Below are 13,054 nucleotides of genomic sequence, written 5' to 3' on the forward strand. Positions count from 1 at the left end.
ACATAACATGACTTAACAAAAAATATCTACACAAGATTCTTTACAATATGTAGAGTAATGTAGAATGTAATCAGCAATGCATAGTGCAAAAATATTGCTTTTAAAAAAAATCACATCAAGGATGAAATACACCAAAATCTTTTCAAAGAAATACAATGTTGTAAATTATATTACAATGTTTAGTGATGGGAATAGAAAGAAGAAGAAAATTAAAAACAAGTAAAATTCATAATGTAAACTGGTTTAAATGTTATGGAAGAGTCACTATAAATAAAGGTCACCAAAAGATCTCATATGAGAGCAACCAACCACTTACAGCATTAAACAAATTTTCTTTTGCAAGTCTACAGCTAAGAAACACTACTATACGTGGATATTTTGGACAGTATATAAAATCACTGTAAATACTACAATCAATATTAGATAAACTTTTATCATACAATATTTACCATTAGATCTTTCTTATAAAATAAGAATTAGTAACGCATAAAGCATAAACGCTAAGAAAACCAAATTCTAGTTGGTCTTTGTATCTTATATAATGACGAATTTTCTGAACATTTGAGACTCACTTGCAATTAATTACATTAAAAAATAAGGCACATATGCACTCAAATCACTGAATTACACACCTCACAACTTTGAATAAAGTTTTCCACTTGTGATGGTCTAACTTGTTAAAAATTAATTAATACTTATAATTTAGATGCTAGAGTTATAAAAAATAACAAAAAATCAACCTTGAACAATAAGTCTAAGAAAAAAGCAAAGAATACTTCCAAACTTTTACAGATTCAAGGAAATAATCATGAATCAACTGAAAGAACAGAGAATGGTGTTGGCGGCGACGGAGCAAAAAAATTACGTAAATATCTGCAAGAACTTTAAAATATAAGTCAAAACACAGTAACAGTACGTCTATCAATGATTGTAACGGCCCATACTTCTTGATAATATTTCAGGATTAACAGGGCGCAAAAAAACTCTTCTGCCACAGAATAAAACTAAATTAGCTAAATGATAAAGCACAGAAAGAAAGAATAGTTAGAATTATTAATAAATTAATACAAATACTGGATAAAATACATATATGGGTGTGTGAGTCTATGTATATATATATATATATATCTTGGTATCTTCTTCGATCGTAGAAAAACAAAACAACAAAAAATCACCTACCTAAATTCTTTGGTGCCTTCATTTGCATACCCATAGAATCCTTCTCATTTCGACTCACACTCGATAATATGACACTCATTTTGAATAATCTTGAAATAAATAACAAATTAAACAGAAAGCACTAATTTCATCATCACGTGAAGAAACAATTTCAGAGAAGTTACGACTAAGTCTTGAAACATTTATAATAAACAAACCCCCGAAGCAAATGTCATGTAGCAGTGCTGCCGCCAGATACGTCAAATTATATACAAATTGAGAAACACTAATACTATTTCAATTCTATAAACAATTAATGTCAATAATAAATAATTTATTTTTTAAGGAAATGATATGCACTTTTTTAATTTTGGCGTATACTGGTACTTTGTATATTATTTTGCAAGGTTTTATGATCAGAAAAAAGGAAACCGCAACGGAATACTACAATCGATAATTTCACTGGTTGCTAGAGAAGCTGATTACAACAATCATGCTGTATGTACAAGCGGTACTACTGGTTTTAACCTGAACTAAATACGTTAAACACTCATCATAATAAATAACATTAACAGAATATTAGTTCATAATTTTTTTAAACTTATTTTAATTTTTACAATCAAATTGCTTCAAAAAAATTTACTGTAAAAGATGATGTTTTAAAAATGTTAAGTACAAAAGCCAACTTGGCCCTTGAATCTTGTAAATGTTTCAAAACATTTCCAACAACGACATTCCAACATTTCCAACAGAATAATAAAAAGAAAAAGGAATATTCCATGAAGAAAAGGTGTATCAACGTACAGAGACAAAAAAAGTTACGGACTTCCACCGTGATAAGACAATAGCCGAAAATAAGGCTTACAACAGTTACCTTTGTCTAAAGATTAAATAAATAAATATTTTATTCTGATCGGTACATATATCACATTAGGAATGAGTAGGTTTGCTATTCATTAACTCCAAAAGATTCTTTTGAAGGAAAAAGATTCCATTATAAAGTAAATTAATGTTAAAAATTTATCCATCTCTTAATATTACTTTGAAATAACAGAAGCTTTGAAAAAAATTATATGAAGGTAAAAGTGCACTTCAGAAATTTAACATGGAAGAAAGTTGCTTTGATAAACATAGAGTAGTTGAAGACTAAATAAAATTGGCCTCGAAAATCAATTGGAGCTGTTCTTCGATTAAGTGCATCAGAACGGTCACGAAGTCCGTTTTTAAAAAAGTTGTACAAAGGATGATGCGATTGTGTTTTAACGGGACCTCAAAACAAGATTCGCCGCTCTAAACTGAAATTCTTGGAACAGAATTTGTGGCAAGATGGAATCTAATGCCTAACACTGTTGGCCAAGCTGAAGAGAAACGTTATAATCTAACCAAGCCTCGTACTGGGGCTCGATTTCGATTGGTATCAGTCTTATTGCTACTCAGAACTCGAAATATGTCTAAAATGTTAAGGCACTGCGTTTTTAATTTTTTTATACGCTTCGTTCATGCCATCTTTTCATCAAAATATAGGCTTACAAATGTGTGAATAAATCAGTAATTTCTGACAGTTAAGCGAGACATAAGTATTTTTAGCCTCCAAACATTTAGTTCTGGCAACTGAAAATTTGAAACCCTTTGGCTTAGCCCAGTATTATCAATTTTTTTCTGAAGAGAACATTCAGCAATGTCTAAGCAAAGAGCCAGTGCATATATTTAAAATTTAATATACAGAAAACCTTGCACTGGTATATTTACAATTTCATGATGCTATTAATAGGCATCAGTATCTAACACTTCCTAATGACATTCTATTTTCTAAATTAAAACTTTCCAAATCTGATGTCCTAATGAATAAACAAAAAATTAGGTTATTTTTTAATACCTCAATAAAGCTTAGTGCATGGCTTCATTTTTTTTTAAATTGTTAAGAATACTCCTTCACTAAGTTTCTCTAAATTCTCAACATACTGTTTTTGCATTTTGATTAATTTCTATTAGTTCTTAACTATAGCTACATGTAAAATTCTGTAAACAGGCACTTTAACAAAATCTAAGCATGCGTCTACTAACAAGCATCATTCTGTCAAGAGTGGTAGATTTCTCACTTAACTTACCACATGTCATGTACAATTTGTGAAAAAGAGCCAGTACTGTCAGCCCATTGATGGCAATCAACATGTAATTCAAAATGCTACACTTTTATCCAAGTTTGCTTTCTTTAATACTCACCTTTTTAGTTTGATTTATACATCTAATGGTAAATTATGTCATCAATATTGACCTAAGGTCATCACCATCTCAATCTGTAGAAGTGGAAGATGTGGATAAACAACTGAGTTATCAATGTTTATCCATCAGATAATGAAAGAAGGAAACATGAACCATCAGTAAGACAGAAGCCTAAGTCTTGTCTCTTGTTTTCAACAGTATGAGCTCATTGCAAGCATGAATTTGAACCCCATAGAATATGACAACTATTGAAGTTACTTGCTATTAACAATGCAAGAGCTTGGGACAGCAGATTATGCAAATCAAATTCATTTAATTGGAAATTTAAAGGTACTTACTAACAAATCGTAACAATGGATTTTGACTGAAGGTAATGGTCTAGGGATGTGAAGATTTTTGGAGCTATAACAAATTTAACTATGCAGTTATACTTATTTGACTTCTCTGTAAGCTCTTTTGTAAAAATTCAGTCTTCTTTTGGGAAACTAGTGTAGATATTGTTCCCATCCCTAAACAGATAGTTTGTAGATGGGAATGAATGGTTGTCATTCATCCAACAATCTCTCCACATCCATATGCCCACTGGAGAGCACAGAGCCTTAGTTCAGTATTCTTGTTGTGTTGGAATCTGTTCAGTAGTAAGAATGGAGACTAAAACTTTTCATTCATCACAAGAAGAGTATCCTTTTTTGTAAGTCTTAATTGTGGCTACTGAAAATGAGACATTGTGGTTAATCAAATGGCAACAGAGAAATGATGTGATCTCTTTAGTTATCAGCATATGATTATTTTACTGTTAAAAACAACTCCAAAAGTAAGCATACTACTTCTAAGTATCCTGTGATAAGTGATTTTATGCTGATGGCATAAATGAAGAGAAAGCCAAAATAAAATTTGAAATTAGTTATGTGGGGATTCAGTAAGTACACCACACAATAAACTTATAATAAGTTCGCCATTGGAAGAGCATCACATTCCAATTCTTAAAGTATGGCTTCAAAATTCTTCTGGTTCGATTACAGTAAATGAACATTTTTATACATTTTATTCTTTTTCTAGTTAATAGTAAAAGATTAAAATTTAACAAAAAAATATAAAATTGTTTTTGTATTGTATTTTTTATTTTGATTAATTTTTGTGTTGCTGAAAAATAAATTTCAGGATAGATAAAAGATTTTAGTTATTCAAGCAATTGGTACATTAATTATTACAAAGTATTTAGTTTTTGTAAGGAGATTAATTTTCAGTATTAAGTTTATACTCAATTTTTGTTCATGTATTAATTAAAAGTAATTAATATTTTGTATTATTTTTATTTGTAATTTTTTTCTTTTTTGAGATAAGTTTAATTTTTGTGCAGTCCATTAATTTATAAAACATAAAACTGTTAGCATGTACTTACGCATAATTTCACTTGTGATGAGATTTATCTTTGAAATTTTCTTAATTTATAGACGTAAAACATTTTATTTTCTTACACTGGCTGTTTAGAGTTTTATTTTTTTAATTGTTTTCCTGAAAAACAAATTTCAGCACAGATTACATACACAAGTCACATACAAGTTGTGAAAAAGAGTGAGTTTAACCCATCTTAATTACCAGTATTTGTTCCATAACTCATTTCTAAAACCATTAATATTTTGTGAACTATGTGTTTACTGTTGGCTAAATGCTTTGAAAATATGTGAAGTACAGCTTGGACATTTTTAACATTAAATATTTCTAATAAATAACATTAAAAAATTAATTTTTCCTTTTTAACTTGTATGTTATTTTTAAAAAGCATTGAACTGATTTTAAGCCAGCCGTCATAAGTAATAAAATTATAATTTTCTTGTGACTACAAAAACTTAAGTAAAGTTTGCTAACCATTTTAAAATAAAACCTATTTTTTTATCTTTTGTTATTTCTTACACCCATTAATATTATCAGCAATAAGTGCCAGTACATAGCTCAAAATCCAAATGCTATCATATAGATGTTAATATTGACAAATTAAAATTAACTAATATGGAATTAATTTTTTGTAGATATTCATAATATAGTTATAAACAATCAATGGTAAACATGTATATCATAATGACTTGGATAAGATTTAGAAAAATAGAAAACTGTCATAATAATAAAAATCAAAATGACTGGTACAGAATGAGTGTGATCTGAAGTTCCGTGGAGCACAGTAGGCAGTGAACAAGAATATACCATACAATAAAGACTATGCACATGCATTTGGCAGATGTTCACAAGCCAGATGAATACTGAAGTACTAAACTGTAAGTATTTATCACAAAGCACTGTAAAGCATAATACAAACTTCTTTTATAACTTCAGGACAAAATTTAAATAAATGATTATTAAAATATAAATAAATGATTATTAAAATATATTGACTTAATTTTCATTAAATATAACAAAAGTACTGGGTGTTCAAATTAAAAGAAGTCTCATCACCCAGTAGTTTATATTAAATACATATTTTTGTTAAAATGCTTAATTGGTTTGAGATGGGTAAAATAATGTGGGACGTTGGTATGACTGGGGCTGGAGTGGGAAGGACCTTTTATTGCCTGTAAATTTGAGTATTGCTGGTCTGTGTCAAACACTGGCTTTTGATCAAGATTGCATTATCTATCGTGTGCTGTTGTTTGTTACACTGTTGAAGAACATGTATTCATCATGATGGAGAATTATTTAGAGATGAAATCTTACGTTGCGTGTCGGCAAAAGTTCAAGGAGAAATTTGAAAAGGAAGCACTAGTGAAAAGTGTTATTCAGAAGTTAGTTAAATTTTATGAAACAGGTTCAGTGTTAAACCAGAAATGTGCCTGACACAGGTAAGTTTTAACAATGGAGGTTGTATAAGACATTAAAGCGGCAGTCATGAGATCTACTTATAAATCTTTGTGAAGACTAGGCTGAGAAAAGAACATTTCATTAGGTTCAGTCCACACTGTAGTAAGGAGAATGTTGAAACATTATCCATGTCTAATGCAGGTTTCAATGAGCAAACTAATGATGATTATCCTAAAAGGGTTCACTACTGTCAATGGTTCAAGAACTTCATTAGAGGCAACAGAAGTGTTAGATGCCAAGTGGCATTTTAGATCAAGTGTACTTCACAGATGAAGTGTGGTTTCAGCTCGGTGGGTATGTTAATAGTGAGAAATACTGGACCTAGGGTACTGAAAACCTGCACAATTTCTTTGAATCTCTCTTACACTCACAAAAAATAGGGATATGGTATTTGGTTTTAAGGACCCATGTTTTTTGAAAAAAAAAATGGATGCTGCTGTTTGCTAAGAAATTATCCAACTTCCTAGATTTACTGAAAGAGGATGAGTGTGACTGCTGGTTGCAACGGGACAGTGCCACTTACCATACAGTTCGCTCTACTATGGAGATGCTACATAATTTTTTCAATGGAGGAATTATTTTTGAAGGATTGTGGCCATCAGGATCCCCTGATCTGACTAATCCAGACTTCTTTCTGTGGAGTTATTTAAAAGAGATTGTTTATAGTATCCACACACCCTGTGGGAGTTGAATACAAACATTACCAATACTATCCAAGGAATAGACAGGATACAGCTAACAAGAGTAGCATGGTCAAACAAGTGTGTAGAAGAGGATGGACATCATTTTCAACACTTTCTGTAAATTATTATGTAAATGTTTGTCAATAAACTATTATTTATAGACTAAATTAAGTGTTGGGGCTTCTTTTAAGTTGAAGACTCTGTACAATGGCATATCATGTAGCAATTCATAACAAAAGCTGTAAATGTTTGCTACCAAATCACACCTACTGTGCATTCTATCAAAATGTACATTTATTTATTGCAATCAATAAAATTATTCTACATATTCATTCACATCACCTTTCATTCATATTAAGATACTCTAATTGATAAAAAAAATTACAGTACAAAGCACAATTCCATTTCCATGAATATCTCTGGACACAATGGATGTTCTGTCTTGCTGAAGTTTGCTCTCGCATTATCAGCTAAGATTTTTTTGATACACACTGATATTTTATTGAAATAACCAATCTTCAATTCTGTTTCCTGATAAATTCCAAAGTATTTTTTAATTATAAGAAATACAAATAACAATAAGTGAATGGGGAAATTAGATCTGCATTTTAATTGAGCCTTTGTGGAGATGGATAGTATCCAAATGAAAATTATTTCAGAATCTCATCCACACACATACAGATACCGCAAATTGTTACATATACCATAAAAAATATTATTAAATATAGCCATAAAAAATATTTTAAATAAGAATTGTTTAATTCTTGAATCTATGAAATGTAACAAAAATTCATCCATAAAAATGAATAAATACCCAATTAATTTTCAAAAATATTTTCTCTGAAAGTTGCTAATAATTCTATTTGCACTAACTTAAATCAGTTCATAACAATTTAAAAAATGAGAATTTATTTTAAAAAAGTCCAAAATGTTATCTGGATTGTAGATGTAACTGATTCAGTTATTTATCTTTATTATTATATGAGGGTAAGTCAATTACCTGCAATTTAGTTATATTTTTGTTTATGTTGGTAGTACTGTAGATGACGCTATGTGGTTTAATTTTTGTTATGTCTGTGCAGGTTAGATGCTGCTAGGTTAGTTCCATTATCGCTGCCCTACCGTTAACCGTGGCTGCTCTGCTTTCAGTTTGCATCAAAAAAGAACAATGTTCAGTGATCCGTTTTATGTGGTCGGAAGCTGTATCAGGGGCCGAAATTCATAGAAGACTTTTGGTACAGTGTGTTGTTGCAACGGAGTGTCTACGAATGGATTGAAAAATTCAAAAATGGTCGCACAAGTGTTATGCACAATGAATGAGCCGGACAACCGTTTGAAAAATTGACACAAATAAGGAAAACATTGAGCATAGACGTGACATGGTTTTCTTAGACAGATGAGTAACTATAGATGAAGTGGCACATCGTCTGCAAATTAGTCACGGTTCTGCCTACGAAATCATCCACAACAGACCTGGGTTTCATAAAGTCTGTGCAAGATGGGTCCCAAAACAACTCATACAGTTGCATAAACAAACGCACTTGGACATCTGCCAAAAGCATTTGGATCGCTACGGTAATGAATGGGACATCTTAGACAGAATTACCACTGGTGACGAAACATGAATCCATCATTACGAGTCGGAGAGTAAATGGCAGAGTATGGAATGGAAACATCCAAATTCGCCCTGCAAAATAAAGTTCAAGATCCAACCATTCGCAGGAAAACTGATGCTTACAGTTTTTTTGGGACTCACCAAGGCCCAGTACTGGAACATTATGAGGAAAGGGGCACTACAATAAACTGCGCGTTACAGTGAGATGCTTACTGCCAAGCTGAAGCCTGCAATTCGAAGCAAACGCCGAGGACTGCTGTCGAAAGATGTTGTGTTGTTACACGACAATGCCCGTCCACATATTGCTGTCCACACTGCTGAAACCTCCAGAAACTCAGCTTTGAAGTACTGGCTCATCCTCCATATAATATAGTCCTGATCTTGCCCCTTCTGACTACCACTTGTTTGGTCCACTCAAAGAGGCATTACGGGGCCATCGATTTACCTCAGACGAAACAGTGAAAGAAGCGGTGCATTCCTTGCTTGCGGCTCAACTGAAAACCTTCTTTTATGAGGGCTTCAGAAAGCTTGTGCAATGATAGACCAAGTGCGTTGAAATGCAAGGGGACTATGTTGAAAAATTATGTACATGTCAGTTTCCTATTTGTATTGCAATAAAATTTATAACTACATTGTGGATAATAATTGACTTACCCTTGTAACTAGGGACCGGAATATATGCATGAAAAGTGTCAAAATATGCAACTTTAAATAATAAAAAAAATTGTAATTTTTAGTTTTTTAATTTCAAAATCAGCATACAACTAATAAGTAGTTGAATAACATATCGTCGATAAATTCGATAATTAACAATTATTTAAATTTTTTTTACTTTTGCAAACATAAAGAATTAGAGGTACTGTTTTGCAGCTGCTAGTGCGCCCTAAGAGTCGTGCAGCTAATAGGTTTGGCAAGCTACAACGTAAGATTTCATTTATTAACAAGGTACCCTACCGAAAAATATTGTAAATATAGCGAAAATATGCATAATCACTAGATTTTAAGGAAAATATGCAATAACCGGTGAGAATGGCTTAATATGCAAATGCATATAATCCGGTCAGTCTCTATAACTATGATACTAAATGCTTTTAAGAAACATACAATTTTAAAAAAAAATCTGTTTAACATTTACATGCCAATAAACTAAAGTAAAACACTAAATCCTACTTGATGGAAACTAGTGTATAATGAACTTTAAAAAAGAATGATATTGTAATGTTTGGTGGCAAATATTTTTTTTATTCTTACTCAAAATGAACAAAGATTTTCTAAAATTTATCTTACAAGTTTGTTATTAGTTTTGTGTTAATTTAAAACATTTTATTTAAATTGTCCAGTTAATAAAATGTAACTACAAATAATAATCTATTCTGAACCATTATATAGATTTGTTGTATTCCAAAAAAATCCTAATGATTGTGAATGAGATACAACTGGGTTCTGGAAAGTTCTCTAGAAAAACAAGAATTATATGTAAAATATACTAGGAAAATCGGTCCCCATTCCTTTCTCTGAATCCAAAACAATTTGTGCATCAAAATCAAGTTTACAATAATGTAGTAAATAAATGATATTCAGCTTTATGAGTAACACTTAAGTCTGTTTACAATGTGGATTGGCGCCTCTTAACGTGCAGCTAAAAAAAAAACCTGTAGCCTTTTATAAGAAAGACTAGGATAGTTTAAAACAAATGTTTCTAAAGTTTTTTTAGCTGGAAAACAATTTTGTAGATTAACTATTACAGGTAGGAGCAAAAAAATAATTCCTATTATAAAGATAGGAATTTTACTGTACATAACAGCAATTTGTTAATATTACAAATACTGACTAATGATTACTACTGATCGATTAATGTAATTCAGCTGTTTCCTTCCTTCTAAGAATGCAGTCATGATTGGTCAAAAGAAACTAGATTTCACTCAGTCATGTAGCATCTATATTATGCAGGCTATTTAACACCAGGGGAGCTACCATTCTGGCTAAAGTGTTTGTCAAGATATACACCAATAATCTTATAATCAATCAAACTTATAGATTTTTATTAGTAACAATTCATTTGTGAGTAACTCAAGTTATTCACAACTCAGATCAGAATCAAAATTCATTGGGTTTGTACTCTGGTGAGATGTGTTTTTTATTGCATAAGAAATTTAGATTCTAAATAAAGTGAAATTATTACAATATAGTTAAGAAATACTTTCTTTCGTAAGCGAGTAGTAACAGTTGGAAAGACATTATAATTTGTTAAAAGAAGTAATGAAAAAATTGCATAATTTGCTGATAAATACAAAAATATCTACCAAATCCATTGTGGATTTGGTCAACAAACTGTACATGATATTGTTAAAAAACAACTAATGTCAGAAAAAGGGTCAAATATGAAAAACTTGCAAGACCTTCTCAACAATAATCTTTTAAACATGAAAATGTTGTATTCAAGTGGTTTCTCCAAAAAAAGGGCAGAAGGAACCTCACTATCCGGTAAAATAATCTTAGATAATCAAAATGTCTTTCTTTTTTTTTAAAAACTAGGTTCTAATTAAATTAAAGTTTTTCTCCACTGGTTAAAACATTCTAAAAATATGACATAAAATTAGAGAATTAAAAATCCATGGAGAACTCAGTTCAAATAATGTTGCAACAATATTTTTCAACAAATAAATTATAATTTATTACAGATCAGAAAAATTTGATTCCAGTTCAAATTTACAATGATGATGAATCTACCCTTTGTTTACAAGTGATCCATGCGTACATGTATTTTAGCTTAGATGCAAGAAAATGTGTCACAGATAAGCTATCAGGTGTGATAGGCTGAAATGCATTATTACATTACAAAATGTTTATGAACGGTTAAATATGGATTTAATAAAGGGTTTAAAAAAAAGGAAAAAATTATGACTTCATTTGTAAGCAAACAAAGAATGAAGATGACAATAGCTTCAGATCCTACTCAGAATGATGGAACTGTTGATAGGGAATGATCTGAGAAAAACGTAGTACAAAAATTACTTAAAATAACAAACCTTTTGTAAAACAGATATTTAATATTAATTTTATTTTATAAAAATTATTTTAGAAATCAAACATATTTTTTCTTTCTCCATATCGAGGAAGTTTTATTTTAATTAAGGTTTTCAACTTAATTAAGTCTTATTATTCACTGCTGACTTTCCTCTAGTAACAGATGTTCTATATTTTTAATTTCTTAGAAGTGAAAATTTTGGTTATTACTTGAGAACTACCAGAGAATTATTCTTATTTATATCAGAGAAATAATTACCCTTCACCTTAATTAATTACCATAAATACTGCTAAGATCGATTATGAAACTAACATATGGAGTAAATTGAGATAATAAATTTAAACCAAGGTTCTTAGGTTTTGATTACTATCCAGAGTATGCATGCAGACCAAAGGCTTGATTTACCAATTGAGAACGATCAGTTATTATACAAAGAAAGCTTTTCATAACAGCTCTATAGGAAATAAAAGAAAGGTGTCCTCAACCAAGAGTTGCGAGTTAGCAACCAGTCCTTTCTGACAAATCAATAAACATAAATTGTAATCAAAACATATGTAATGACTGTAACTAAAGGTAGAAGCATAAACTGATCAAAAATAAAAAAAAAAATTACAGTTTGCACAGGAAACATTTGAAAACTAGTGTACACTGAAGAGAAAGTAAACAAGCTTATTTATTCGGTAAATAGATAGTCCTCACACTTTTTTCTGTTCAAATATAACAAACTGATTTATGCACAAATTGATAGTTACAAAATTTGGACTATTTTTTCAAACCGAATACTGCAGGAGAGATTTGCCTGACTTGAGCGATAATATTTGATCTTTATTAGTCCTGGCAAGCAAAAGTGATGGATCTGTGCAAAAAGCTGAATCTTAATCTATACAAGTCAATAACTATAAATAAAATTAACACCTAACACCATACAGAATATTTTAAATGATGTTGAACAACAGAGATTTTATTTTGATCGCAATAATTATCCTTGAAGTTTTAAGTAACATGGTGATCTTACTTCCGTAAAACTTTAGCTGATATTGATACAGTTACCTATTTCAAATATGTAGTAGTTATGTTAAAAATGTAATTACAACTTAGCAATTTACATAGTAAAATGATTATTAAATATACCAACGGATCAAAATATACAGTCTAATATTTCTAATAAAATGGCCAAAATAATCTATACTGGTGATTGCTGTTTTTAGATATTAAGGATATTATGTAACTGTACATCTGAAAGATTAATAATATTACATTATGAAGAACAGTGAAATTATATAAATCAATATTATCTACATTTTGAATTTAAAAATAATCTATGTGGTGCTTGTATAACAAGCACCAACAAAAGTTTTTATTGGTGAAAAAAATTAACATTGTTAAAAAACTGTTTTTCGAGTGAACCAACAAACTAGGACTTATCTGTGGGCTACACAGGAGAATTAAAAGAGAATCTCTAAAGGAGAATTAAAGAGATAACAATTTGAACAA

At 30.4% G+C, this 13,054-nt stretch overlaps 1 protein-coding gene across 3 annotated transcripts in view; it reads right to left on the reverse strand.

Moving 5' to 3' along the window:
* The window catches only part of unc-119 (unc-119 lipid binding chaperone), a 67,959-nt gene that overhangs the window by 42,076 nt on the left and 12,829 nt on the right, over positions 1–13,054 (reverse strand). Inside the window, exon 2 of one of the 3 annotated variants that reach the window (XM_075362435.1) lies at positions 4,784–4,896. In XM_075362435.1, the coding sequence (XP_075218550.1) occupies positions 4,784–4,787 (4 nt within the window). In that variant the 5' untranslated portion in view covers positions 4,788–4,896. Of the gene's footprint in view, positions 1–1,179; positions 1,662–4,783; positions 4,897–13,054 lie in introns of those variants that run through there. The other 2 variants (XM_075362436.1, XM_075362434.1) reach the window with 2 other exon arrangements.

This window comes from Lycorma delicatula, chromosome 4, assembly GCF_047948215.1.
Source record: "Lycorma delicatula isolate Av1 chromosome 4, ASM4794821v1, whole genome shotgun sequence".
In the NCBI taxonomy this organism is placed as follows: domain Eukaryota; kingdom Metazoa; phylum Arthropoda; class Insecta; order Hemiptera; family Fulgoridae; genus Lycorma; species Lycorma delicatula.